At 30.6% G+C, this 26,692-nt stretch overlaps 6 protein-coding genes across 6 annotated transcripts in view; 3 read left to right on the top strand and 3 right to left on the bottom strand.

Moving 5' to 3' along the window:
* Positions 1–4,888, bottom strand: part of LOC113387936 (polynucleotide 5'-hydroxyl-kinase NOL9) — a 49,394-nt gene extending 44,506 nt beyond the window's left edge. Inside the window, 2 exon segments of the mRNA XM_026625319.1 lie at positions 3,623–4,454; positions 4,456–4,888. Coding sequence (XP_026481104.1) covers positions 3,623–4,454; positions 4,456–4,855 — 1,232 coding nt within the window. The 5' untranslated portion in view covers positions 4,856–4,888.
* Positions 4,889–4,895: 7 nt separating this feature from the next.
* Positions 4,896–5,864, bottom strand: LOC113388521 (chitin biosynthesis protein CHS5-like). The gene has a single exon (XM_026625893.1). It carries the CDS (start codon positions 5,862–5,864, stop codon positions 4,896–4,898), a length of 969 nt encoding a protein of 322 aa, XP_026481678.1.
* Positions 5,865–6,592: 728 nt separating this feature from the next.
* Positions 6,593–7,407, top strand: LOC113388520 (TM2 domain-containing protein CG11103). The gene is made up of 2 exons (XM_026625892.1): positions 6,593–6,700; positions 6,814–7,407. Exon 2 carries the CDS (start codon positions 6,859–6,861, stop codon positions 7,405–7,407), a length of 549 nt encoding a protein of 182 aa, XP_026481677.1. The 5' UTR covers positions 6,593–6,700; positions 6,814–6,858.
* Positions 7,408–7,684: 277 nt separating this feature from the next.
* Positions 7,685–9,310, bottom strand: LOC113387889 (transmembrane emp24 domain-containing protein 5). Its single transcript, XM_026625279.1, has 4 exons — positions 9,149–9,310; positions 8,789–9,059; positions 7,898–8,095; positions 7,685–7,830 (listed from the first exon to the last, which is right to left on the bottom strand). The coding sequence occupies exons 1-4, from the start codon at positions 9,284–9,286 to the stop codon at positions 7,730–7,732; spliced, it is 708 nt and encodes a 235-aa protein (XP_026481064.1). The 5' UTR covers positions 9,287–9,310; the 3' UTR covers positions 7,685–7,729.
* Positions 9,311–9,778: 468 nt separating this feature from the next.
* On the top strand, positions 9,779–11,000 carry LOC113387979 (gametocyte-specific factor 1-like). The gene is made up of 2 exons (XM_026625382.1): positions 9,779–9,950; positions 10,634–11,000. The coding sequence occupies exons 1-2, from the start codon at positions 9,927–9,929 to the stop codon at positions 10,919–10,921; spliced, it is 312 nt and encodes a 103-aa protein (XP_026481167.1). The 5' UTR covers positions 9,779–9,926; the 3' UTR covers positions 10,922–11,000.
* A 2,239-nt stretch (positions 11,001–13,239) lies between these two features.
* LOC113388029 (protein hu-li tai shao) overlaps positions 13,240–26,692 on the top strand; it is a gene marked incomplete in the record, with an annotated part of 94,054 nt that continues 80,601 nt past the window's right edge. The window contains 1 exon segment of the mRNA XM_026625441.1: positions 13,240–13,568.

The raw sequence follows: 26,692 nt of genomic DNA, 5'->3' as shown, positions 1-26,692 counted from the left end.
CATCAGTAGAGCCTTATTTTATTGCCACTTATTTTTTATTTTTTGTCAGTAAAATCCTTTGCCTGCTAGTAGAGTTCTTTTTACGTGACAGTGGAGTCCTTCAGAATGTAGATAGAGTCCTTTTATTTATTGTTAATAGAGTATTTTTGCCTGTCAGTAGAGTCCTTTTGTCTATGTGTAATGTCCTTTAATTTTAATGTTAGTAGAGTTCTTTTGCCTGTCAGTAGAGTCCTTTTTTATTTTACAATGTTCTCTTTTCTTAAATTTGCTCGTCAGTACAGTCCTTTTGTCTATCAATATGTACCTTCTATTTTATTGTCAGTAGTCCTTTTATTTTATTATCAGTAGAGTCCTTTTATTTTATTGTCAGTAGAGATTCTATTTGCTTGTCAGTAGAGTCCTTTTGAATGTCAGTAAAGTATTATTACTGAAGTCTTTTTCCCTGTCAGTAGAATTCTTTTATTTTATTGTCACTGAGGTCTTTCTGCTCGTCAGTGGAGTCCTTTTTAATTCTAAAATATTATTTTCTTCCATTTTGCAACCTATTAAAATAAATTTGCCTGTCAGTAGAGTCCTTTTGTCTATCAGTATATTCTTTTCATTTTATTGTCAGTAGAGTCCTTTCGGCTGTCAGTAGTCTTCTATTTTATTGACAGTAGAGTCCTTTTATTTTATTATCGGTAGAAAGTCCATTTGCCTGTTAGTAGAGTCCTTTTGTGTTTCAATAGAATTTTTTTGTCTATCAATAGAAGTTATTTTGCCTGTCAGTAGAGTCTTTTTGTTCGTCGGTAGAGTCTTTTTTATTTTATTGCTTGTCAGTAGAGTCCTCCCGTCTGATAGTAGAGTCCTTTTGCCTATCAGTGCAGTTGTTTTTATTTTTTTGTCAGTAGAATTCATTTGTCTGCCAGCAGAGTCCTTTTATTTTATTATCAGTAAAGAGTCAGTTTGTCAGTAGAGTCCTTTTGCTCTAAGTAGAGTACTTTTGCCTGTCAGTAGACTCCTTTTGCTGTTAGTAGAGTCCTTTCGGCTTGAGTTTTTTTTTAAATTTTTTGTCACTAGAGTTTTTCTATCAGTAGACTCCTTTCGTCTGATAGTGGATTTGAATGTCAGTAGAGTCCTTTTATATTTTTTATCTCTAGAATCTTTTCGCTTGTTGGTAGTGTCCTTTTGTCTATGAGTAGCGTCTTTTTATTTAAAATTAGTAGTGTTGTTTTGCCCGTCAGAAGAGTCCTTTTTTATTCTAAATCTCCATTTTGCAACCTATTATAATAAATTTGACTTTTAGTACAGTCCTTTTGTCTGTCAGTATATTCCTATTATTTCATTACCAGTAGAGTCCATTTGGCTGTCAGTAGAATTTATTTTATTCTAAAATATCATTTTCTTTTATTTTACAATCTATGAAAATAAATTTGCCTGTCAGTAGAGTCCTTTTGTCTGTCAGTAAATTTATTTTATTTTTTTATCAGTAGAGTCTTATTTTATTAGTCTTTTTGCTTGTCAGTAGTGTCCTTTTTGTCACTAGAATCCTTTGCTTTTATTTTATTGTCATTAGTCTTTTTGCCTGTCAGTAGAGTCCTTTCGTCTCAGTAGTGCTCTTTTTATTTTAAAGTTAGTAGAGTTCTCTTGTCCGTCCGTAGAGCCCTTTTTCTGTCAGTAGAGTCCTTTTTTATTCTAAAATATCATTCTCTTCCATTTTGCAATCTATTAAAATAAATTTGCCTGTCAGTAGAGTCCTTTTGCCTGTCAGTATATTCATTCTATTTTAGAATTAGTAAGTTCGAAATGGAAAATTAATTTTTTTATATATCTTTACGTTTTAGAGGTTTCTGAACATTTTGGCATACCTTAGAAATAATGGATGTATGTGTGTGTGGGTGCGGATACAAATTTTCGTCGACGATTTCGGGAAGACCGATCAACCGATTTGAATAATTCAATAAACATTCGATTCGTATTGATAAGGAGACGTGCTGATTAGTTTTTGGCGAAGGCAGGTCTAGCCGTTCCGAAGATACGGGGCAAAAAGTGCCAAAAATCGTAATTCAGTTTATGAGAGAACGAAGCGTCCGATTTGAATGATTCTTTGAATGAATTTTTAACATTGATGAAATAAAGTACTATTTCAATTTTTGGAAAGACAGGTGTAGCGGTTTCGGAGATCTAGTAAAAAAGTGAAAAAAATGCCATTTGGCGGTCAAAAATGATCATTAGAATTTTCAAAAAAGACATGAAATTTTGAAAAATTTAAAAATAAAAAAATATAAACAAGAAATCAAATATTTTCAAAAATTTCCAAATTTTAAAAAAAATTAAAAAAACGTTTTTTTTAAATTGCAAAAAATTTCAAACTTCTGAAAAAATTTCAAAATCTTGGAAAAATTTCTAAATTATCAAAAAAATCTAATTAAAAAAAACAAATTTCTTATAAACATACACATAACTAGCTGTAAGTGGAATTCTGTCTTAAGGCAATTAAGGCATCGTGCCTTAAGGCAAATTGCTGGAACTTCCCGTGCCAAAAATTATTATTTTTTTAAAAACAAGTAACATTTTTGAAAAAATTTTACTCCGAAAAAATAAAATGTTTAAGAAACTATACATTGGACAAAAAATTACTTTTTTTTTAAAAAAAAAATTAAATTTTTTTTTTTCAAATTTTTTTTGGAAAAAAAAATTTTCTTTATTTTGACATATTTTGGAAGATCTAAACTTTTTTTCAAAGCAATCGTACTGCTTTAACTGCATAAAGACGAAATATCAAAGCGCGTAAGCGCCGCGTCGCCGTCTAACGCGTAAACATTGGTACGGAACCCATAGGACTGTAAACCGAATTCATACTTATTGTTATAATCTCTATAGAATATCTGATAATTTGATGTGCATAAGTCTAATGATCATTTTTGACCGCCAAATGACATTTTTTTTTACTTTTTTCATTAGATCTCCGAAACCGCTAGACCTGCCTTTATGGAAATTTGATCGGTTCTTCACCTTGTCAATACAAGTAAAATATTTTTTGAATTATTAAAATCGGACGCTCCGTTCTCTTAAAAACTGAGTTACCGCTTTTGGCACTTTTTGCCCCGTATCTTCGGAACGGCTAGACCTGCCTTCGCCAAAAACTAATCAGCACGTCTCCTTATCAATTCGAATCGAATGTTTTTCGAATTATTCAAATCGGTTGAACGGTGTTCCCGAAATCGTCGACGAAAATTTGTATCCGCACATACATACATACACACACGCACACACACACACACACACCACACACACACACACACATCCATTTTTTCTAAGGTATGCCAAAATATTCAGAAACCTTTGAAACGTCGAGAAATGCAAAAATTTTCATTTTCGATTTTTTTGCGATTACTATAACTTGCCCTACGGGAAGTTAATTAATCTCGAATATCACTAAGGGGGTTCAAAAATCTTTAAAAAATCGATCACGTGATTAATGGGCGCCCCCTGACGAAAATTCTCATTTTGTCATATCTTTCTATTAAAGACTTACTCGCTCAAAGTTCGTATCGTCGAACTTTGCTCGTACGTCGAAGCAACGAATCGTCCCTTGCTCGTATGTCGGGGTACCACCGTAACAAATTATCGTTTTACTTACTCTAAAGGTTTATACTGCGTCAAGTGAAACTTGTCATCACTCAAGATATTGGAAAAGTAACTAATAACCTTCAAGTCCCTCATCTGTTTACCATCAGCATTCCTCTTACCCGATTGTGCCTCCGACATGATCAGCATATGGTTGAAATTTAATTGCTCATCAGGAATGTACACGCCCAGGTTATGAGTTTGGTATTGGTGAACAGTCTCTGGACGCATGTAACAATCGTAATTGTTTTTGGCATCCTTATCATGTATTTGAACGACAGATGTGGGTCTTGTTAGTTTGATACAAGATATATTAATGCTGTCACCGAAGCCTTTGACAAAACCCATAGTGTTGATTATCCAGGGGTAATCAGCATATTCTTTCCAGAGATCGTTAACCATGTCCTTAACACTGTTCAAGTACAGTCCGGTGTTCTTCATTACATCAATGTCTCGTATGAATTTCATATGTAAGAAGCTTGTGTGGGTGTGCGTGTAACTTGGACCAAAAACAGGCTCATCGATCATGGAAGCTGATATCGTACCAGGAAAACCAAACTCTGGTTGTCCGATGTCCAAGTCCACATATATCACAGGCGTTTGTAGGACTTGTGTGTTTAACAAAAACCTGTTGAAGGTGGATTTGCCTACGTTTTTGCCCCCGCAAACTAATATTTTAGCATTACCGTCGTTTGAGAATATGTGGTTGCTTAAATCGTACCAGTTCTCACCAATATTCACACCGAGAGTACATTCATCCATTTTGTAAAAAAATGTTTGCAAAGAAGCATTGTAATGGTGCTCCGAGTTCTCCGAAGCTCTGCTGGACGTGGGGAACGGTTTAGGATTTACGTTTAAAAAATTTAAAGTACGATGTTAAAGTGTTATTGTTACTTTGTAAATACAGCACTACGTCGTGTTCTGATATCGATGTGGCTATCTGTTCGGTGTTGAAAGCATTCAGACTAGTATTTGCAAGTATGGGGAACAAAACCATAGGATTAAACGCGTCTTCCGTCGGTAACGTCTCAAAATACAACTTGCCTAAACCCCGTGGCGAATAAACCTCGTACGGTTGTGAATTTTGCAAAATACAACCGAGTATACACACATTACCGTACAACAACTGTGCTTTAAACTTGCCCCAGAAATACAAACGCACCGGGTGCCTCAAAACAACAACAACGTTTGGTCCGGCTGTATAAAACGATACCTCATCATAATTTTCAGCAGGATTGTCCTCCATTACAGGTTTAGGTGCTTCAGTTTTTTGCTCGGCTTCATCATCACTGCTTATAAGTTCCACGACTTCTTCCACCAGGTTCAGGTTGGCTTACCGGTTCGATTGTTACATTCTGCAAATTCGCTATTTGTTGTTTTACATCTACAGTATGCGTCGTGTCTATCGGTGGTTTATTTGTATCCTCACTTGGTTTATTTTTATCAGCAGTAGCCTCAAATGCTGTTTCGTACAACATGTCATCAACGTTTTCAGTAGCAGGTTCATCCAAATCGTCATACAAATCCGCTTCATTGATATCACCGGATTCATTTATCTCGCCTGGTTCCTTGGAATCATTAAAGGAAGGTTCTTCATCATTTTTATCAACTTGAGACGTGTCCGGTTGTTGAGTACACTGCTCTAAAAAATCATTCTCTAAATCTTCATCCATATCGCAGTCAAAATCATCATCGTCTTCACCCAGATCTGAAGGCGGTTTCATTACATATTTACCAGGAAAACTGTCATCAAGATTCTCTGCTTCTTCATCAATCACTAAACTTTTGTCAGATCCTAATTCATCATCATCATCATTTATGTCTTCATCTGAAGACTCCTTTTGCAATTCAGTCAACAATTCCATCATTTCACTACCATCAGAAGATTCGCTGCCTGATGTTTCGATTTTGAGTTTTTTAGGGCTTCCTTTTTTGCTAGGACTGGTAAATTCACTTCGTTTTAAATTCAGTTTGATGTGTGTTGCCAAGTCACCATCAGGATCAAAGTTGTAGTATTTTGTTTTAGGTATCTTTTTGATTTTGGTTAAACCTTTAGTAACGCGAAGTAGAGATTCGGCACGTTTTTTTTTAGGGATATTTTCGATTACGTTGCTGGCGTTTATTAGGATTTTTGTAAAACTGTCTTCGTATTTACGGAGCATCTTTTTCATTTCTTTACTTTTGGATTTATGTACTTTTGCAGAACGTATGCCAGACTTCGGACGTCTTTCGTGCGCCTTCCTGAATTTTTCCATTGTGTTAAATTAACTATCACTACCAGAAAAAAATCTAAAAAATAATAATAAATTTTGTTCTTAGTATAATTTAACAACTACTATCCGGCATAATGAACACAAGTGACAGTTAATAACTAATGAAAATGCGTGTGAACGAATTAAAATATATTAACACTGTGTAGATTGTTCCTAATGTATTAATTAAAACGTATCTTATACACTATTTTCTCTCAAAATTAGTTATAAAATAAATGTTTTAATGGTTATAAAATGTGTACAAAAAACTTGCGATATGTTTATGTGTTGCCAGATTGCATTTTTAGGATCAATTGCAGATTGACAATTCGAAAAGATAAAAATAAAATTTTCTAAAGTTTCTTAACATATTTTTTAAAATTTCAAATAATACTTGCAAATTCTAAATGAATTATTTTGATTGTAAAGTAAACTATTATTATATTAAACTTTATTAAAAAAAAAAAGGTTTTTATTGTAGAAATTAGTTTTAAATTATGGCAACACTAATCCTTGTCAAGGTGCTTTGACACTTTTGACAGATTATTCTTTATTGAAGTTTTTTTAATCATTAACCCATTTTTATAAAATCTTATGCTTAAAAGATTTCTTCATACATTGTACATAAATACTTATTAATATCATTGTACGTGAAGACTTTAATTTAAAAATTAAAGGAATTAAAAATATGTTGACAGCTGAACTGTCATGTCTGACAAGTTTAAAATGAAGAGTTTTGACACATCAATCTTGTCTATTTGTTTAAAAGATAAATAAACAATTAATATATGACGTTTTGATAAATAAATAGTTTAAATAGAAGACTTAATTATGTAAAGGTACTATATAATCATCTGCATATACATATTTATCAAAATTTTGATTTTACACTGACACTTGTTGAAAATAACATGAGTTTATATCAAGTTAAGTATGTCATGATTTATTTCAGGAAAAATAATGGCTATCCTGAAATAAGACGTTTCCAGTGTACAAAATGATCTACAAACAAATAATCCTCTTACCATATTTCATCACCTTCGTCTTCTGTGCCTCAGGAGCCCTAGTTTCCAAATCAAACGTGTCCGAATACAAACCATGGTCCCCGCTAGTGCGATGCAACTTTCTACCCCTTGAATTCATCGACTGTGATCCCCCTGTCGACCACAAAGGCAATGTAACAGCTCAAGAAGAATTGGGATATGGATGCTTAAAATTTGGAGGCTACAATTACGAAGATGTTGAAAGAACCAAAGTGCAATGCACAGTTTTACCTGATATTGAATGTTATGGGCCACGGACGTTTTTGAGAGATGGGTTTCCTTGTATTAAGTATTCTAATCATTATTTTACTACCACGTTGATTTATAGTATTTTGTTAGGGTTTTTGGGAATGGATAGGTTTTGTTTGGGGCAAACAGGTACGGCTGTGGGGAAGTTGTTGACGCTAGGAGGAATCGGTATTTGGTGGATTTTGGATATAATTTTCTTGATCACAAATTGTTTGCATCCGGAAGATGGGAGTAATTGGAATCCTTATGCATAAGGTGCTTTTATTATGCAAATAATCAGTTTTGCATTTGATAACTAATTGTATATATATAAATATTAATCTGTGATTATAAATAAGTACATAAAATTAATATAAAGTTATGTATATTTAAGAAATATCTGTTTATTCTTTAAATATCCTAATTTTTACATTAAAATTCTTTGGTAAAAATTTATACAATTTTAATTAAAACCTAATTAAAAATATACTTATAAATTACTGGATACGAAATGGATTGAAATCACAAAATTAAAAGATTTACGTATTCCTGAGAATCTATTATGACACTTTTGAATTAACTCCCACAAGTCCTAAATTAATTACTAAATTTTTTATCCACTTTTGTCCATATTTTATTCACTTTAGATTCAGTATCAAAGAGACTCCGGACCATTACAACTTGTAAAACACCAACACCTGTGAAAAAAACATATAAATCACAAAATAATAATATAAATTAATTTAAAATTAATTTTATATTTACATATCATAGCAAATATTTGGAACATAGACCAGGAGTTCACTTTAAAATTGTTTTCTTCTGCAACATTCCTATCACGGGCTTCGTATGTTCTAAACAATTCTTGTAAGTGTCTCACTTTGCTAATATGGGAGCGCACTCGAGCAATAGAATCATGGATATCTTGGATTTTCATATCGTAAAACTCTTCTGGAGTCAAACCTAATCATTTGAATTAGTAATATATATATATATATATATATATATATATATATATATATATACGTGGTCTGTTCAAAAAGTACCCGGAATTACTAATAATTAAATTTCGCGGGTCTGGAGTGTCTGATTGTCAAAATTTTTTTTTTATTGTGTTGGTATACATGCCCCTAAAGTATGATGAAATTTTCAGCTATATTCACTGTTTACTTTGTCTGTGGTAGTCGCTAAGGTTCGACGTGTTTTTCTGAGCTCGGCGATTTTTACAATGGAAGAATTGAAAAGTCAAAGAATTTGTATTAAATTTTGCGTAAAAAATGAAATAAAGTGTTGCAAAGTGCAAAAATTCACCAGATATGGCTCCGTGTGACTTTTTCCTATTCCAAAGTTGAAGAGACCCATGAAAGGACGGCGGTTTTCCTCGATTGAAGAAATCGCTGAGAGTGCTCAAGGACATATCAAAAAGTGAATATCAAGGGTGCTTCGAAAATTGGAAAAAACGCTGGCATAAGTGTATTATATCTGGGGGGGACTACTTTGAAGGGGACCACATTAATGTAGACGAATAAATAAATATTTTTTTGAAAAAACGAAAATTCCGGGTACTTTTTGAACAGACCACGTATATATATATATATATATATATATATATATATATATATATATAAATATATTTATTTATGTATCTATTACTACCTTCTAGTTCCACATTATCATCCCACTTATCATCATCATCTCCTTCATTTTCCAATAACAATTCAAAGAATACAGTTTTGGAATTGAAACTGCTAAAAGTGTTATCAAAACAAAATCTATAATCTCCATCCATTTTTGCTTCCAGTCTATGAACATTATCAGATTTTTTGAAGTCGGCAAATATAATTTGTCCATTGGGATCCATCAGTTGGAAACTTATGTCTAAATCACCGTGACTACCGTCTATTACTTGGTATTCGAAATCGATAACCTAAAATAAATAATAATAGTAAATGACTCATGTATATATATATATATATATATATATATATATATATATATAAGTAATTATTTTATTACCTGGCCAGCTTTTACCCACTGATAAAAACAATCCTGTTTCCCAGGATCTATATTTACAGTCATATCTTTTTCCATACCAAAACCATGATTTATACATAAACACAACGAAATTATATACAATATATTCTTTACAGACATTTTTACAAATAGGTCAAAAGATATTAATTTATATTAAAGAAACTTTGAGGTTAGACAGACTATTTTTGTAATATCATTTAAATGTGATGTAATATCGCAATAAAAATAGTATGAATTAAAATTATATAATCATAAATAACTTGTTTTTTGAATATTTGTAAAATTAAGGTGTTTATTTAAATTTTTGTTTCAATCCAGAAATTTTTGTACACGATTTTGTTTCGCACAAATGACGTGTGAAAACTTAAAATTAAAAACAGTGTATTTATTAGATTATTTTTTAACTATTTACTTTATTATTAACAAGTACTTATAACTAAATTAAATATTTTAATATTTACATATACAATTATTTCAAGTTAATAATTTTGACAGTTGTCATATCTTTTGACAGTTGGCAATTATTTTGACATTTGACAGTTGACAATTATGTCAGTACATTTTCGTTTATTTGACAGTTTTGCTTTGGCGTCTGCACGTGTTTGTACCGCTTTTTTGCTTTATTTTATTATTTAAACAGTTGTATATTTAATAATATATGATAAATAAATTATATATATGTAAATATTTGTATATAACACGTTTTATTTTATTGTAAAACCATTGACGTCGTATAGAAACGATTTTATTAATTGTAACGATGCCTTCTCGTATTTCTTGCACGGTAAGCAAAAAATAATAATATTCTTATGTAATGTATATAATTAATATCTTTTTAAGTTTTAATTATATCTTATTAATGCTTCAATTTGTCGTTTTGAAATATATAAAAGTGTGGCATTCTGTGTAAACATAATTCTTTTAAAATTTTAGTTCATAACCTAACTTCTTATAATTCTTTTGAAAATTTAAAATCACTGATCATTAAAGAGTGTATAAAGTTTTTCCAATTTATTTTATTACTAAAAAAAATTTGTAGATGTACTTTTATACAAATTTGTTTAAAGTTCAGTTCAATTTTATCAAACACTATGTAAGCTACAAATTCAAATTTATTTTCTTTTTATGGTTTTGACTTTAAAGTGTACCGAGGATCTATTTATATAAATTTAATGAATCTTTTATTCAGATAGACAAATGCCATTTATAATTACAGCATATTAGCATTATTATCCAGTGTATTATATAAAATACTTAGATTTTTTAAGATATATGTAATTATAAAATTACTTCTCATTATATATAATAATTGTAATATATTGACATGAGCTTTGTTATTGTATTATCATTGCTCCGATGAAAATAAATAAGCGAATATTAAATTTATTAGTTTATGGTTCTGCCAATTTTTTTTATATCATCTTTACATGCAGTTTATTATCATTTCATACTATTTCTTTTGCCCAGGTTCAAGGCCAAGTTCTGCAATGCCCCATCAACAAAGAGCACAAAATAACACAGATGCATTTTGTTAGACATCTAATGAAATGCATCAGCAACAACGGAGGCAGAGAAGTCTGGTCTCTCTGTCCTTTTAACATTAAACATTGTGTTCTAAAAGAGAACTATGTAGAACATGTTAAAAATTGTGCCGATAGACAAGATTTTGTAAGAGAGGACCCAGTATTGAAAATGAACGTTGTGGATCCTTTGAGTCGCGAATTGGAGGGTTATGAAGAAGAGTTTTGGGATTAGGGATAGATTGTAAATGAAAGGAAGGAAAATAATTTTAAGCTAAGTTTTAAGTATGTAGAAGTGTACATTTGTATTTTATTGTTTAAATTTTATTTGAAGAACAGTCAGAAAATGAAATTAGTTTAAATTGTTTAAATTTATATATATATATATATATATATATATATATATATATATATATATATTTATATATATAAACTGCTTTAATCTTCTTAATTAATAAATTTGATTTTTTCTGAATTAATGGATTGAATGAGTTTAGAAAACAAAAATATTTACCTTCCATTTTTAACTATGATTTTTACTTTTCAATTTCTGACAATTTCTATTAAAAAATCTGTTGACGAAGATTTTTCTTTAAAAGTATTTTTGATCATATTGTTATTACCAAATTTTTCAATAATATTAATTGGAAGTTTGGCAACTAGAATTCATTACAAAGATTGAGTATAAAATGTAATCATATGAAATGAATACAAAACAAATTAAAAATTTAATATATTTTAATTAATAAGAATGGATGGCCACTAGAAAATTTCAAATAGACAGAATATATTTATATTTCGATATTTTATCATAATAATTGAAGTTCATATGATAAAAATATGAGAATAATAGATGAATAAGATAAGAATTTTTGCATCAATCAAATAAAGCAAGTTGCATGTATTTTAACAATCAACTTGATATAATGATTATATTAACATTAATTAATATATGAGGCATTTATAAGGAATTTCTATAGAGCTTTAAAACGGTAGATTATTTATATAAAATTTACTGTATTTGGTATATAACTCTACATGGATCAGAAGTATGGACTCTGAGCAAAGTCGATAAAACATACTTGTATAGGTGCAAAATAACACTATCGACATTTTATGATATAATATATGGACTGTAACCAAAAAGAAGAAATACTATGGATAAACAAACTATGGTTAAAATCAACAAAAAAAACGACTAGTGAAATGTTTAATAAGTTTGATTTAAAAAAGACTTGTCTGACAAGCAAATGGAATCAAATAATGGAATATGGGCAAGACCAGAATACAAAATTTTATATTACAAAAGAAAGGAACACTAAGAACAAGCAAACTACGTTTAAACATATTATTTAAATATTTTACTTTAATCAATAAAAATTATTAACTTCCCATAGGGTAGTTATAGTAATGGGCCAAAAATCGAAAATGAAAATTTTTGCATTTGTCGACATTTTGAAGGTTTCTGAACATTTTAAGGCTTACCTCAGAAAAAATGCATGTGTACATGTATGTGGTGCACGGATCAACCGATTTGTATGGTTTAAAAAACACTCGATTCCTATTGATAGGGAGATGTGCTGATTAGTTTTTGGCAAAGGCAGGTCAAGCCGTTACGGAGATATGGAGCAAAGAGTGCAGAAAATAGAAATCGAGTTTTTGAGAGAACGGATCGTCCGATTAGTATGATCCAAAAAACATTCAGTTCGTAATCAGGGGAAAAGTGGCTATTAGTTTTTGGCAAAGGTAGGCCCAGCGGTTCCGGAGATACAGAGCTAAATGTTAAAAAAATGGCAGTTTTTGAGAGAACTAAGCGTCCGATTTAAGTGTATTAAAGAACTTTCTGCTTGTTTCAACAAAATAATTGCTTTTGGAAAAAAAATTAAATTAAATAAAATATGTTTGTAATTTTGGATTAAAAATTCAAAAAATTAGCCAGGCTAAGCACAGTCTAAGCGCCACTCTGGTACAAATGTTTAACCAAGTGCGTTTAGACTGTTTATGTAATGGAGCGCTTTTCCAATTTTGTGAAAACTATTGAAAAATGTGAAAATGCCACCAAGCTGAGCACAGTATAAGTGAAAATGTCGCACAGAAATATTTGCAAATGCGTTTAGACTAAGACTATACGGGAGCACTTTTTCAATTTTGTGCAAATTAGGCAACAATTTTTTGTTAAATTGAATTCGAAATGAAATGACGATTGTTAATGTTCTGGAGATGATAAATTGATTTATGATTTACATTTGATTTGCTCAGATATAACAAGATAGCAAAAATAATGAAAGTTACAGAATTTGTAATAATATATTTGAAAACGTTTAAAATCCCTCGAATATTTTATTAAGATACGGGAAGTTCTAGCAATTTGCTTCAAGGCACGATGCCATACACCACTAGTTTTATTTGCAACCTGATTTAAAGTTCAAATTTTTCAAATCTCGCGCCATCTTCCGCCTTCCATTCCCCATCGGGCAACCCCGTTTCGCCCGCAGTGCGGCCATTACGTGCGCGCGCACGAAATCTGGTACTGAAAAGCGAAAAAGTCGCCTTAGTGACGCTCGAGAACGACTCGAAAAGATCTCTACTGTTGTAAAAAAGCCACTGAAATGTATTAAATGTTACAATTGTTATTCGATTTATATTATAATCTCTTACTGTGATCAAATGCGGTTCAAGTGATACAATTACCCGGACATAAAGTAGTAGTAATAATAATAGTGGTTGCGATCTCGTTGTTGAAAACTCCATGGGCGTATGCTAGATGATTTGATTGTCGGTATACGGTTTTTGAGTATTGGAAAAGTGTAAGTTTGAAATTGTGCCGATTAACGACTGTGTCGTGGTTTTATGTGGATTTGGCAGTTTTAGAAAACATTCAGGTATGTCGGTAATAGACTATTCTATATGTGTAAATATATATTCGACTGTCATGGTAATGTAATTTGATCTTGACTTCTTTTTACCCGAAAGAAAATGTCAAGGGTGTGACGGATGGATTTAGTTGTTTTTGGGTTTTCAATTGTTTTGAAGGAATTTGAGATATAAATAATAGACGGGAATGTCCGGCGAAATTTTTATACGCCGGAGTAATAAAAAAGAGACAACTTCACTTTTATGCCAAAAATATAAATATATTTATATAAATACATTTAAATTATGATGTTATATATATAAATTATTTACGTCAGTATACAAATAAAAAAGCAATGCAATTTTTCATATTAAAATTTTCTTATACGTTTCGAATTAAAATCTTATGTCATCTTCAGTGGTACTAAAACTTTCAATCAGAATTCAATATAAATAAACAAAATGGCTACTGATAATTATAACTAATAAAAAATATGTATTATTTGAGCAACCTTTGCATTATATTTTATTTGTTTTGTATTCTGTTATCAAATTCCAATATCACTGAAGATGACATAAATCTGTATGTCGGAACGTATAAAAATTATAAATAAACTTTTGTTTCTATTTGGTGCAAGAGTTTAACATTAAAATTGTTATAACCATACAAATTCTTTAGAGCAAGACATCAAAAAATAAAGTAGTGGTGTATGGCATCGTGCCTTTAGTCAAATTGCTGGAATTTCCCGTACCGTAATGAAATATTCGAGAAATTTTAAACGTTTTCAAATATATTATTACAAATACTGTAACTTTCATTATCAAATCAAATGTAAATCATAAATCATTAAAATCAATTTATCTTCAGAACATTAACAATAGTCATTTCATTTCGAATTCAATTTCAAAAAAAATAGTTGCATAATTTGCACAAAATTGTTAAAGTCCTCCCGTATAGTCACAGTCTAAACGCATTTGCAAATGATTCTGTGCGACATTTTCACTTATACTGTGCTTAGCTTGGCGGCATTTTCAAATTTTCAATAGTTTTCACAAAATTCGAAAAGTGTTCTATTACATAAACAGTCTAAACGCACTTGGGCAAACATTTGTACCAGAGTGGCGCTTAGACTGTGCTTAGCCTGGGTCTTTTTTTCAATTTTTAACCCAAAATTACAAAAATATTTTTATGGAAAATAAAAAAAGGTATAATAATGTTTTATTCTCCTCTGTATCTTCGAAATAGCGGGACCTGCCTTTGCCAAAAACTAATCACCACTTTTCCCAATCATTACAAATTCAATGTTTGTTAGATCATTTAAATCCGATACTCCGTTCTCTCAAAAACTCGATTTGTATTTTCTGCACTCTTTGCACTTTATCTCCGTAACGCCTGGACCTGCCTTTGCCAAAAACTAGTCAGCACATCTCCCTATCAATAGGAATCGAATGCTTTTTGAATCATTTAAATTGGTTGATCCGTGCGCCCGAAAACGTGTACGAAAAATTGTATCCGCACAAACAGACACACACACAGACACACAATCATTTTTCTAAGGTATGCCAAAATGTTCAGAAACTATTGAAACGTAAAGATATAAATCATTTTCGAATTTTTTGCTATTATAATTATAAATATAGTCATAAAAGTCCTTTTTTGTTCCATCTGATATTCATTCGTATATATTATATGGCAATGTTATAAGTAAAAATGTCACCTGTAAACATATATAGCATTTTTATTTAACTTAGGAATAACTAAACTATTCCTCTATATATGTATATATATATATATATATATATATATATATATATATATATTGTTGTGGTATTCACCCTTTACAGTAGTTATAAATAATATTGTAAATTGATGTAACAGTCAATATGAACGACGCAATTAGTATTGCTCATAGTTACATTGTAAGCTTGCAGTAACCTTGCAAGTGTTGATAAAATTCCTTTTGAAACCGCAAACTGTGTCCGACGACCAAGTAAAGCGTAGTTTCTGACTCATATATATCGTACATTCTAGAAAAGGAATGCGTCATACCGATAAGGAGTATTTAAGGTTCTGGATGATGCAATAAACAGTCAGTTTGAGTCAGTATGAGTATGGGTCAAGATCAGTATGGGTTAAGATCAATATAGTTCAGTTGTAATCCAGTTATAATAAAATTCAGTCATTTTGAGTAATATAAAGTAATCAATGGAGTTATATTTAAGTTCAGTGTTCAAATTATATGAAAAGTGTACAAGAATCATGAAATAAACGTCAACATCAAAAGTCTTCATCTGTTTTACTAATTCCATTTCACATTCCGGTACCAGCTTGATACTTAGCAGCAGGAAGAACCTACATTTTGTTGGCTCCGTCGCTGGATGGGGCACAACAATATATATATATATATATATATATATATATATATATATATATATATATATATATATATATATGTACACATATATTTTTTCTTGTCAATAAAAGAGATTGCGTGAGTTATTTCTCTGTCGTAACAAATCCGTGATATAATGTTCAACAATAATGGGAATCTTTTGTAATTTCTTAGACCAACAAGTCGTCGAATAAGAAAGAAAAAACTAAAATATCTTTGAATTAGACTTGTAACATGTAATATAACTATAAATCATATGTAATTTAAAATTTTCATTAAGGTTAATATTATATACATTTTTACTAAAATCGGTTTATAATTGTTAATTCTGAGAAAGAAATACATACTTCTTAAAACCTGCTAAATAAAACATAAAATATAGAGTGTTTGATACTAATATTTATTTAATTATTGTTTGAAACCAGAAGTCTAAATATAATATGTTAAATTTTGCAGGGTAAAGATTCTCTTAAATCTGAAGTACTTGCTAATCATTACTATCGATTGGCCGCTGTGATTATTTTTTGTTGTTAATAAAAAAAATATGATTAATTGATTTAATCATTTGCACCGAATACATTTATATTTATATGTATCTGTTACAAAAGAATTCCACATACCTACCAGTCTTCTTCTGGACTGGTTTTATTAGATCATAATAGTTTAATAAAAAAATTAAAATGGTTTCAGAGTCTTATTTCTTTTTTGGCGTGGCTGGCCAGATTATTTTATTAATCTCAAAGACGTTCGAGTCATTTATCAGTTTTATTATGATTTTTTTATAGTTGTATGATGAAGGATTTATTATATCAACTATTTTATTTTATAATATTAATCAGTGAATTCTTTGAAATAATTTTATACTTTAACATTCTCAAGAAATAAATTACCTAATAAAATGGCATTTTGTTGTTTTGTTATTGTTTACAGCAATTTGTATAAATTGTACTTTTTTTATATATTTATATGAATATATATATATATATATATATATATATTTATATATACCATTATATTAATAGTGCAGTCTGAATTTTTTTACTGTGCTCCGAATTGAATGAAATTTTGGAATTAGGTTCATCTTACCCTCAAGTTCAAAAGTGAAAACAATTCGGGTTGCGCTTGTAACAGCACTCATTTTAAAGCTTATGTTGAGCACTATAAAACCCAATTTTACCGAAATGCATAAAATATAAAACCTCGATACTAGATGGCCTTAAATACAACAATTAAATCTTGAACAAAATAAAAAACGACTTTGCTCTTTCAAATCTTGCTCAATATTTTTCCTAGAACACTTTATGCAATACCGATTTATTAAGATTTTTATTGACATTATTTTGTTCATTACATGATTTTCGTTAAAATGTATACTTTAGGAGATATTTGCAAAAAAACGAAGAAAAACGCCAAAAATATATGAATCTTTAGGGGCCAGTAACTTGAAAAGTATTAGTTTTTTGAAAAACTATAGAAGACATTTTTTTCTTATAATTAGTTCTTCTATCGATTTCCAACGTTATTTTGAAAAAATGTAATTACACAATTGAGAAGGGGTGTCGGAACTTCAATTGTTTTCACTTTTGAACTTGAGGGTAAGATGAACCTAATTCCAAAATTTCATTCAATTCGGAGCACAGTAAAAAAATTCAGAGGTTATACCCTTTTTTCCTCTCCGTTTACTGCACTATAAGTAGATTTTTACCTCATAAGTGTGACATAAACTCATCATAATAAGTACTTTTCTATAGGTTCCGTGTCAAGATTTATAATATCTAACCGTAAAACACCTATGTAACGCAATTGCTTTAAAAAAAGAAGCAAATTTTCAAATGTTTAAAAGAATCAAAATCATAAAAAAATGTAATATTTTCAAAATCTTCAAAAATTATGAAGTTAAGTTTCAGCAATTTTCATTAAGGCGTGATGCCATGCACCACTAGCTATTTTTACATTATTATATTTATTGGGTAATCAGATGTTTATAAAAATAGTCGTCCGGCACCCAACAGTTCGGAATGCCCGAAAATCCGACATTTTTTCAAAAATGTTTCTTTATGCAAACAAAATCGCTCGAGAGCTACTAGATCGTTTTCGGGATGGTTAGAAGGACTCGCTATTATTCGGTAATCGTTGTGTCTATAGTAAATTCCGTTGTGTCTTGGTTCATGAACGAAGTACGTTCTACGATATACGTAACCCCTACGTTTTACGCAGAATTTGATTCAACAGTTTTTTAAGGTAATCGTACAATCAGCTTTGCTGTTTATATTTCCTACTGATTTGGTTGTTTAATTATTACTCTAATAGTTTTTATAATCACCCCCTGGTAGTACGGAATTTTTGTTAGACTAAAGGACTTCTACTATATATATCATAGCTACATTTTTTTGTTGCGTTCGAATTTCAATATTGCTTAATCTAACTTTGAAACAATGTACACATTTATAACAAAAATTGTACGACAGTGTTTTAAACATATTTCATTGGCGAAATGGTTGCAGAACATAAGTTGCCCCGTGATCATGTTTTGCGTAACGCCTAAAAACCTCGCTATAGGGTTTAGCTAGACACTGCAGCCTTAACATAAAATATTGTAATTAAAAAATTGAGACCCAATCCAAAAATTGTTTTACATATCAGAAGAATTTAATTATTAAATATTCCTTCAATGTCCGAATAAAACTCGAAAACAGCTGAATCGATTTGGCCAGTCTTAGTCTTGAAAAATTCGTGCCAATCCAGAGAAAGTCCAAAAGGTGAAAAATTATTTCAAATCCGCGTAGAAACTTTACATTTTTAATTTTGTAGAAGCGTAATTTAAATAAAACAACGGACGGTTGCTAATCCGTGAAATGTCAAACGCTTTTGACAGATGATGTTCAATCACGTTTAATAGGATGTTTTACGCGAATATTATTTATTTATGATAAATTTGTAGTAAGTAGTTTTGTTTGTAGTTTTATTTATATATAAAAACGTTAGTAAATGGGCCGCAAGTGTTACTAGAAACTAAATATCAACTTTTTTGAAATGTTAATATGAAAATGAACTTTTTAACTTCCCGTAGGGCAAGTCATAGTAATCGCAAAAAAATCAAAAATGAAAATTTTTATATATCTTTACGTTTCAGAGGTTTCTGAACATTTTGGCATGCCTTAGAAAAAATGGATGTATGTGTGTGTGTGTGTGTGTGTATGTATGTATGTGTGTGTATGTATGTGCGGATACAAATTTTCGTCGACGATTTCGGGAACACGGATCAACCGATTTGGATAATTCAAAAAACATTCGATTCGTATTGATAAGGAGACGTGCTGATTAGTTTTTGGCGAAGGCAGGTCTAGCCGTTCCGAAGATACGGGGCAAAAAGTGCCGAAAACGGTAACTCAGTTTTTAAGAGAACGGAGCGTCCGATTTAAATAATTCAAAAAACATTTCACCTGTATTGACAAGATGAAGAATCGATAAAATTTTCATGAAGGTAGGTTTAGCGGTTTCGGAGATATGGAGGAAAAAGTAAAAAAATGAGCCATTTGGCGGTCAAAAATGATCATTAGACATATGCACATCAAATTATCAGATATTTTATAGAGATTTTAACAATAAGTATACATTTTGTTAACATTCCTATGGGTTCCGTACCAATGCTTATGCGTTAGACAGCGACGCGGCGCTTACGCGCTTTATATTTTGTCCCTATGCAGTTAAAGCAGTACGATTGCTTTGAAAAGAAACTTCAGATCTTCCACAATATGTCAAAATAAAGAAAAAAAATTTTTTCTTCAAAAAAAAAATTTTTTTTTTTTACATTTTTTTTTTCAAAAAAAGCAATTTTTTGTCCAATTTATAGTTCTCAAAAATCTTATTTTTTTAAAGTAAATTTTTTTCAAAAATGTTAATCGTTTTTAAAATAATAATTTTTGGTACGGGAAGTTCCAGCAATTTGCCTTAAGGCACGATGCCCTAATTGCCTTAAGACAGAATTCCACTTACAGCTAGTTTATATATTATAATTTTGTTCAAATACTATTACCCGGTAGCCTCTACTCGTATATCGTTCTAACGTCGGCTTTTGCCTCTCTCGGTCGTTTTATATTTGCGAGGATGATCTCATCTCTCATACTGCATGGACTGGACGCGGACGGACGTTAACACATATTTTAAACACACTCTATGTATGCGTATTATATTTGGTTTTATAATATGTATAATACACACGAGTTGTGTAAAATTCATCAAACAATATTTTATTATTATACTACACATAGATTATTATATCATGGTGTGGTGTGCGATTTTTTTTCGTTAACGAAAGTGTTGCCGGTTGTGCACGTCCAACGGGCAACACATAAAACAGATGTTGGGAATGAATAACTTGAAGATGGTATGAGAATTTTATGAAAGATGAGTTATAATTTAATGAAATTGATATTTTGTAGTAAACAAATGTGCTGTAGATTCAGTTTATAGTCCACATCTTCAATCAATGTAAGGGTGGCATTTATGCATAACGATCAATTTGCTTATTAATAGTTCATAAGTAAAATTCATCTTTAGGGATCGTTCAAGTATTACGTAAGCATATTTATTACAATTATTTACCCCTCCCCCATACCCCTTGTCAGCAAAAGTAAGCAAAGCTCTTACCCCCTACCCCCATGCTTACATAAACATTTTGCAATTAATATAAAAAAATTAAAAACACCACCTATGACGTAATTATCATCTAGACTTCCCTGCCCCCCATGTCAACCCAAAATATGCAAATCAACAACCCCCCCGCACCCCTATAGTGCTTACGTAATACTTGAACGGCCCCTTAGTACTCGATTTTTTAAAGTAAAACTTCTTTAGGCGCAACTGGGGTGTAATTCCGTACAAATGCAACGGAAATAGCGTTACGACTCTCGATGAAATCATTTCTATACGGGTCGATTGTGATTAGTCGTCGTGTATGTGAATAGAGATCTGTTGTTGTATGCGTACCGGCATCAACGTTGTATGTGTACCGATATCAACAAGGAAATCGGCATAGATAAATGAACATTTTAAAGTTACATCGTAGTAGAAATCTTGATTTAATGAAAATGTTTGAATCAGAAAAATATTTTACCTTGTTCCTTGAAAATAATAAAACAAATTAAACATTTGTGCCGTGTACTAAACGTAAGTTTATTAATTAGAAATTATTTCTATATTATTCGTAGTTTCTATAAATTTTTGAAGTTATTAAAATCGAAAATATTTTTATAGGCAAGACAGATATTATAGCTGCTCTAAGAATGAGATTATATCGCCTGGAAAAAGTAAAAAAAATACAAGCAGTCAATGAATGTATGTTAATTTCAAATTACATGAAGTTCTTCAAACACAATTATTACATGATGAAAACAATATTTGCTTATGCGTTGTTTAACTTAATCCACTGTGTGAACGAATATTATAGAATTTATTAATGAGCAATTACTTCATTTCTCTAATGCAGGTTTATTTTTAAATGCTAATTACAATGACAAACCGATCATGTCATATTTGAAGTATGAGAAAAACATATTTACAATTACATTTCCAGTATTTTCTTCCAGCGCTCTGTCTACTCCATGCATTTATACGCGTATGCACATACGACGTTTATGTACATATGTGTATATATTATACAATGTAAAGAGAATTTCTCAAGAATTTAATTAGGATTGCACAATTAATGTTTCTCGGCGACGACATGCAGTTATGTGTGCGATTTCGATTTTTTTTTTTATTATATTATTTCTCAAAGTGGCCGAGCACAAGAAAATTCTTCTTCGTCCAAGAATTCAAGTTGCATACAATGTAGAAGGCAAATATTATAGAAGAATATAATAAATTAATAAGTTTATCTTATATGGAACTAAGGAGATATTGGTACTGATGATTTGCTCTTATAAATAATATATGCGTGGAGTTTGGCTAATGTTAGCTTTGTGCTATTTGGAGGTTAGTTTGCAGCCGTACACCATAGATATAACAAAAATATGTATGAGTGTAGATATAAATTTTTGTCAACGATTTTCGAATTCCTATTGACAAGCAGACGTGCTAATTAGTTTTGGGACTGGACAGGTCAAGCCGTTTCGGTGATACAGGGCAAAAAGTGCCAAAAATGGTATTTCAGTTTTTGAGAGAACGCAGCGTCCGATTTAAATAATTCAAAAAACACTCAAGGGGGCGTCCATTGAACACATGAGGTTTTTAGCAGGGTTTGACAAAAAATCATAGAAAAGTCCAAAAATCCTTAAAAAATCGATCACGTGATTAATGGACGCCGCCTAACTTGTAATGACAAAATGAAGAAATGATTGAATTTTTGGAAATGCAGGTCTAACGATTTCGGAGATCGTGTAACAAAAGTAAAGAAAAAACATTTGAGATCAAAAAATGATCATTAGACATATGCACATCAAACTATCAGATATTTTATAGAGATTTTCATAATAAGTTTAAATTTTATTTACATTTCTATGGGTTCCATACAGATGTAATTAAAATTGTTAGAAAAAAGTTAAGAAATTTCAAAAAATTCGCGATATAAAAACTCCAATTTTTCTAATGTCATACTTTTTCAAAAATTTCAAAATTTTATGTTATGTTACCATGGGAACCTGTTAATATAACATAGCTTTGTTATCCATGAATAGGGCCATTCGTTTCAAAAGTATAACAAAATATTCAGAACAATTTTAGAAATAAAGATGACTCTAAATATTCATTTTCTGTTAAAATAAAACAATAAACCAAAAAAAATGAATATTTTAGGGGCGCTGCTAAAAATTACGATTATAAAATATATATAAAAAATCAATACATTATTATAACGAGTTAAACTTGGAGCCCCCAAAGCCCCTTTTTTCCCTTCCGTGTCAATATCGAATTCAGGCAAGTCAGAATGCGGCGCCCGTCTCGGTGGCGCCTCGTCATATCGATTTTCTAATAACCGCTCGCATTGACCCCACTAAAACCATACTGCACCAACCCCTCGGAAAGTCGTAAAAAAGTTGTAAATTCACTTGCAGGGGTGGCCGTATATTCGGGGGCGTCACTGGATAGCACTGAACTACTTGTATCCGCGCACAGAAATAAAGTCAGTGGGAATAATAATGGAATTTGCATATTTTGTAGGATGCATTTGAAATGTTGGTTTGTAGGATTGTGGAACTAGGACTAAAATCGTTTTTAATTAGAAATTGATGTTATAAATTCCATATAATTTATTTCCATCTACCGAGATCTATTTCAGTCACCATTGCACATGTGACCGCTTGGAATATATTCCTGGTGCGATGACCAAAGACACAAAGAGCGTTCCATGAAATTGGAGCACTGGAGAAGTAATATACTTGTCAGGATGGTTATATTTAACCAGTCGAATCACTCTTGATGCAAACACCAAAAATATACATAAGTAAAAGGAATGCCATGAGAGGAAAGGAATTCTCGAAGAACAATAAGTTGATATAGTCACCCATTGATGATGGAAATTTGGAGACATCTTTACTTTTCAAACCTTTTGCTCACTTTGGCACTTAAAATATATTGTAAACTAGCTGTAAGTGGATTTCTGTCTTAAGGCAATTAAGGCATCGTGCCCTAAGGCAAATTGTTGGAACTTCCCGTACCGCAATTCAAAATTCGAGTAATTAAAAATAATAAATAATAGTCAATAAAAGTTGATCAATGATTTGAAACTTTTAATAGAATTTCGAACCATATTAAATCATTTATTTTGAAAATTCTGAACTTTTTTTCAAAGCAATCGTACTGCTTTAACTGCATAAAGACGAAATATCGAAGCGCGTAAGCGCCGCGTCGCCGTCTAACGCGTAAACATTGGTACGGAACCCATAAGAATGTAAACAAAATTTATACTTATTGTTAAAATCTCTATAAAATATCTGATAATTTGATGTGCATATGTCTAATGTTCATTTTTGACCGCCAAATGGCATTTTTTTTACTTTTTTTGTTAGATCTCCGAAACCGCTAGACCTGCCTTCATGAAAATTTGATTCAGTTCTTCATCTTGTTAATACAAGTAAAATGTTTTTTGAATTATTGAAATCGGACGCTCAGTTCTCTTAAAAACTGAGTTATCGTTTTTGGTACTTTTTGCCTCGTATCTTCGGAACGGCTAGACCTGCCTTCGTCAAAAACTAATCAGCACGTCTCCTTATCAATGCGAATCGAATGTTTTTTGAATTATTAAAATCGCTTCATCCGTGTTCCCGAAATCGTCGACGAAAATTTGTATCCGGACACACATACACACACACACACACACACACACACATACATCCATTTTTTCTAAGGTATGCCAAAATGTTCAGAAACCTTTGAAATGTAAAGATATATAAACAATTTCATTTTTGATTTTTTTGCGATTACTATAACTTGCCCTACGGGAAGTTAATAAGAATTTGTAATAGTAAATAAATCTCCTTTACTATTTTACCCCAGCCACAAGTCTATTACCTCCAAGAAGAAAGTGTTCACACACCGTAACCATAGTTTTCTCTCATATATATGTATCCCATATATTCTTTTCTTTTGCATTTCCGTGATTGATTGATGATAAACTGACTCCAGTTCCACTGGACTAGAAGTGTTAACTGTTGTTCTCACCTTTGTTTACTTTTTGTTCGTTTTATACGAGACTTTTGTATAAAAGAAAAAACTCGTTATGTAAATTATATTCATATTCTTCTCCATTATTGCATTATTAGAAGGAATTAGTTTTAAATTTAATTTTAATTTATGGACGGTGCGATGAAAAGGAAAATAGATATATGTATATTTTTATATACATATATATATATATATATATATATATATATATATATATATATATATATAGATATATATATACAGTAAGATATTCAAGTGATTTGTTAATAATAAATGCAAAACGTAAAGTTATTTTAATGGATGTAATATTTATTTATGATGTGTAATTTAAACGTTTGTTTACATTATATATGTTATTAACATACAGAAGGACAACAACAATTGAAAGAAATCGCAAGTATTTTTTGAAGTAAACCTTCTTTAGGCGCGACTAGGGTGTAAATCCGTACAAATGCAACGGAAGTGCGTTACGACAGACAAGATAAGAGTCGAGTGCCAATGATTCGTCATTCGCTCTCGATGATATCATTTCTATACGAGTCGATTGTGATTAGTCGTCGTGTATGCGAATAGAGATCTGTCGTTGTATGCGTACCGGCATCAACGTTGTATGCGTACCGATATCAACAAGGAACTCCGCATAGATAAATAAACATATTAAAGTTACATCGTAGTACTAATCTTGATTTAATGAAAAATGCCTGAATAAGAAGAATATTTGACACTGTTCCTTGAAAATAATGAAACAAATTAACCATTTGTGCCGTGTACTAAACGTAAGTTTATTGATTAGAAATTATTTGTATATTATTCGTATTTTCTGTAAATCTTTGAAGTTATTAAAATGACAAGACAGATAGATATTACAGCTGTTCAAAGAATGAGATTATATCGCCAGCGAAAACGTAAAAATATACCACCAGTCAATGAATGTGTGTTAATTTTAATTACATGAAGTTCTTGAAATACAATTATTACATGATAAGTGAAGTTGCGAAAACAAAATTTGTTTAAGCGTTGTTTAACATAATCTATGTATGAATGAATATTATAGAATTTATTAATCAGCAATTACTTCATTTCTCTAATGAAGGTACAAGTCCTAAATGCAAATTACAATGACAAACCGATCATGTCATATTTGAAGTATGACTTTAATTACATTATTTGCAGGAAAAAAACTGCAGAACCAATTTGCAGAGGTCCAAGAATTTACAAAAATACGATAGAAAATCTGCCAAAAGGCCACCTAATTTAGGATTTAAATTTCAAAATAATTATTCTATATTTCTCATTGATTTTAGTCTTCCTTTAAATTTAAGTGTTTCATTAATTATTATAACGATGCCTTAAATTTATAGAAAATTTTCAAAATAGTTATAAGATCCGCATTGAAGACTTGACAAATTCATTTTGGAAATTTATTAAATAATTTAGAAAAAATGACAGCACGACAGACTATTTTTTATGTTAGTTTATAAATAATAATAAATCTTATTGTACGATTTACGTATCTAATATGTGTAGAATATCTTATAATCAAATATGTATATATAGTTTAAATTAAATTGTTTTTTTTAATTTTAATTCAATTCTTTTGTTGGTGGTTCAAATGGTTTTTTCAAATCAATTTTTATCCTTGCTCCCTTATCTCAAAAACCACTAATTTTTGCGCCTTTTGCTCCGTATCTCAACAAAATTCAAAAATATTTTTTTTTTGCTAAAAATTCAAAATACAAATATAATTAGAAACAAATTATTGGAATTTTTAAGCGACAATTAGAGTGATTCATTTTGTGAGATACTCTTAGATTGAAGTAACTCTAATCTATAAATAATTCTTATGTCATGACAAGTACACAGTAAGATCAGAATGCTATAATACTGCAATTCAAATAAATTAATATAATATATAATATATATTTTGTTTTCTGCTTATTTAAAATGACAATCCTGAGTTATCCTATACTGAGTTTGTGCATCTAATTTTTTTATTGAACTAGTTGGTATGGGTATTTTACTTTGAGGCAAGTTCATGAATTTTCTGATATGTGTAAATAATCGACTTAATCAATAAAAACTTTTTTTTTAAAGAATTT

The sequence above is a fragment of the Ctenocephalides felis genome, unplaced genomic scaffold (assembly GCF_003426905.1).
Source record: "Ctenocephalides felis isolate EL2017-DRISC unplaced genomic scaffold, ASM342690v1 CF-g0.4_SCAFFOLD_03572, whole genome shotgun sequence".
NCBI lineage: Eukaryota > Metazoa > Arthropoda > Insecta > Siphonaptera > Pulicidae > Ctenocephalides > Ctenocephalides felis.
Note: the sequence above shows the minus strand (reverse complement) of the source record. Positions and strands in the feature narration are given on the sequence as shown.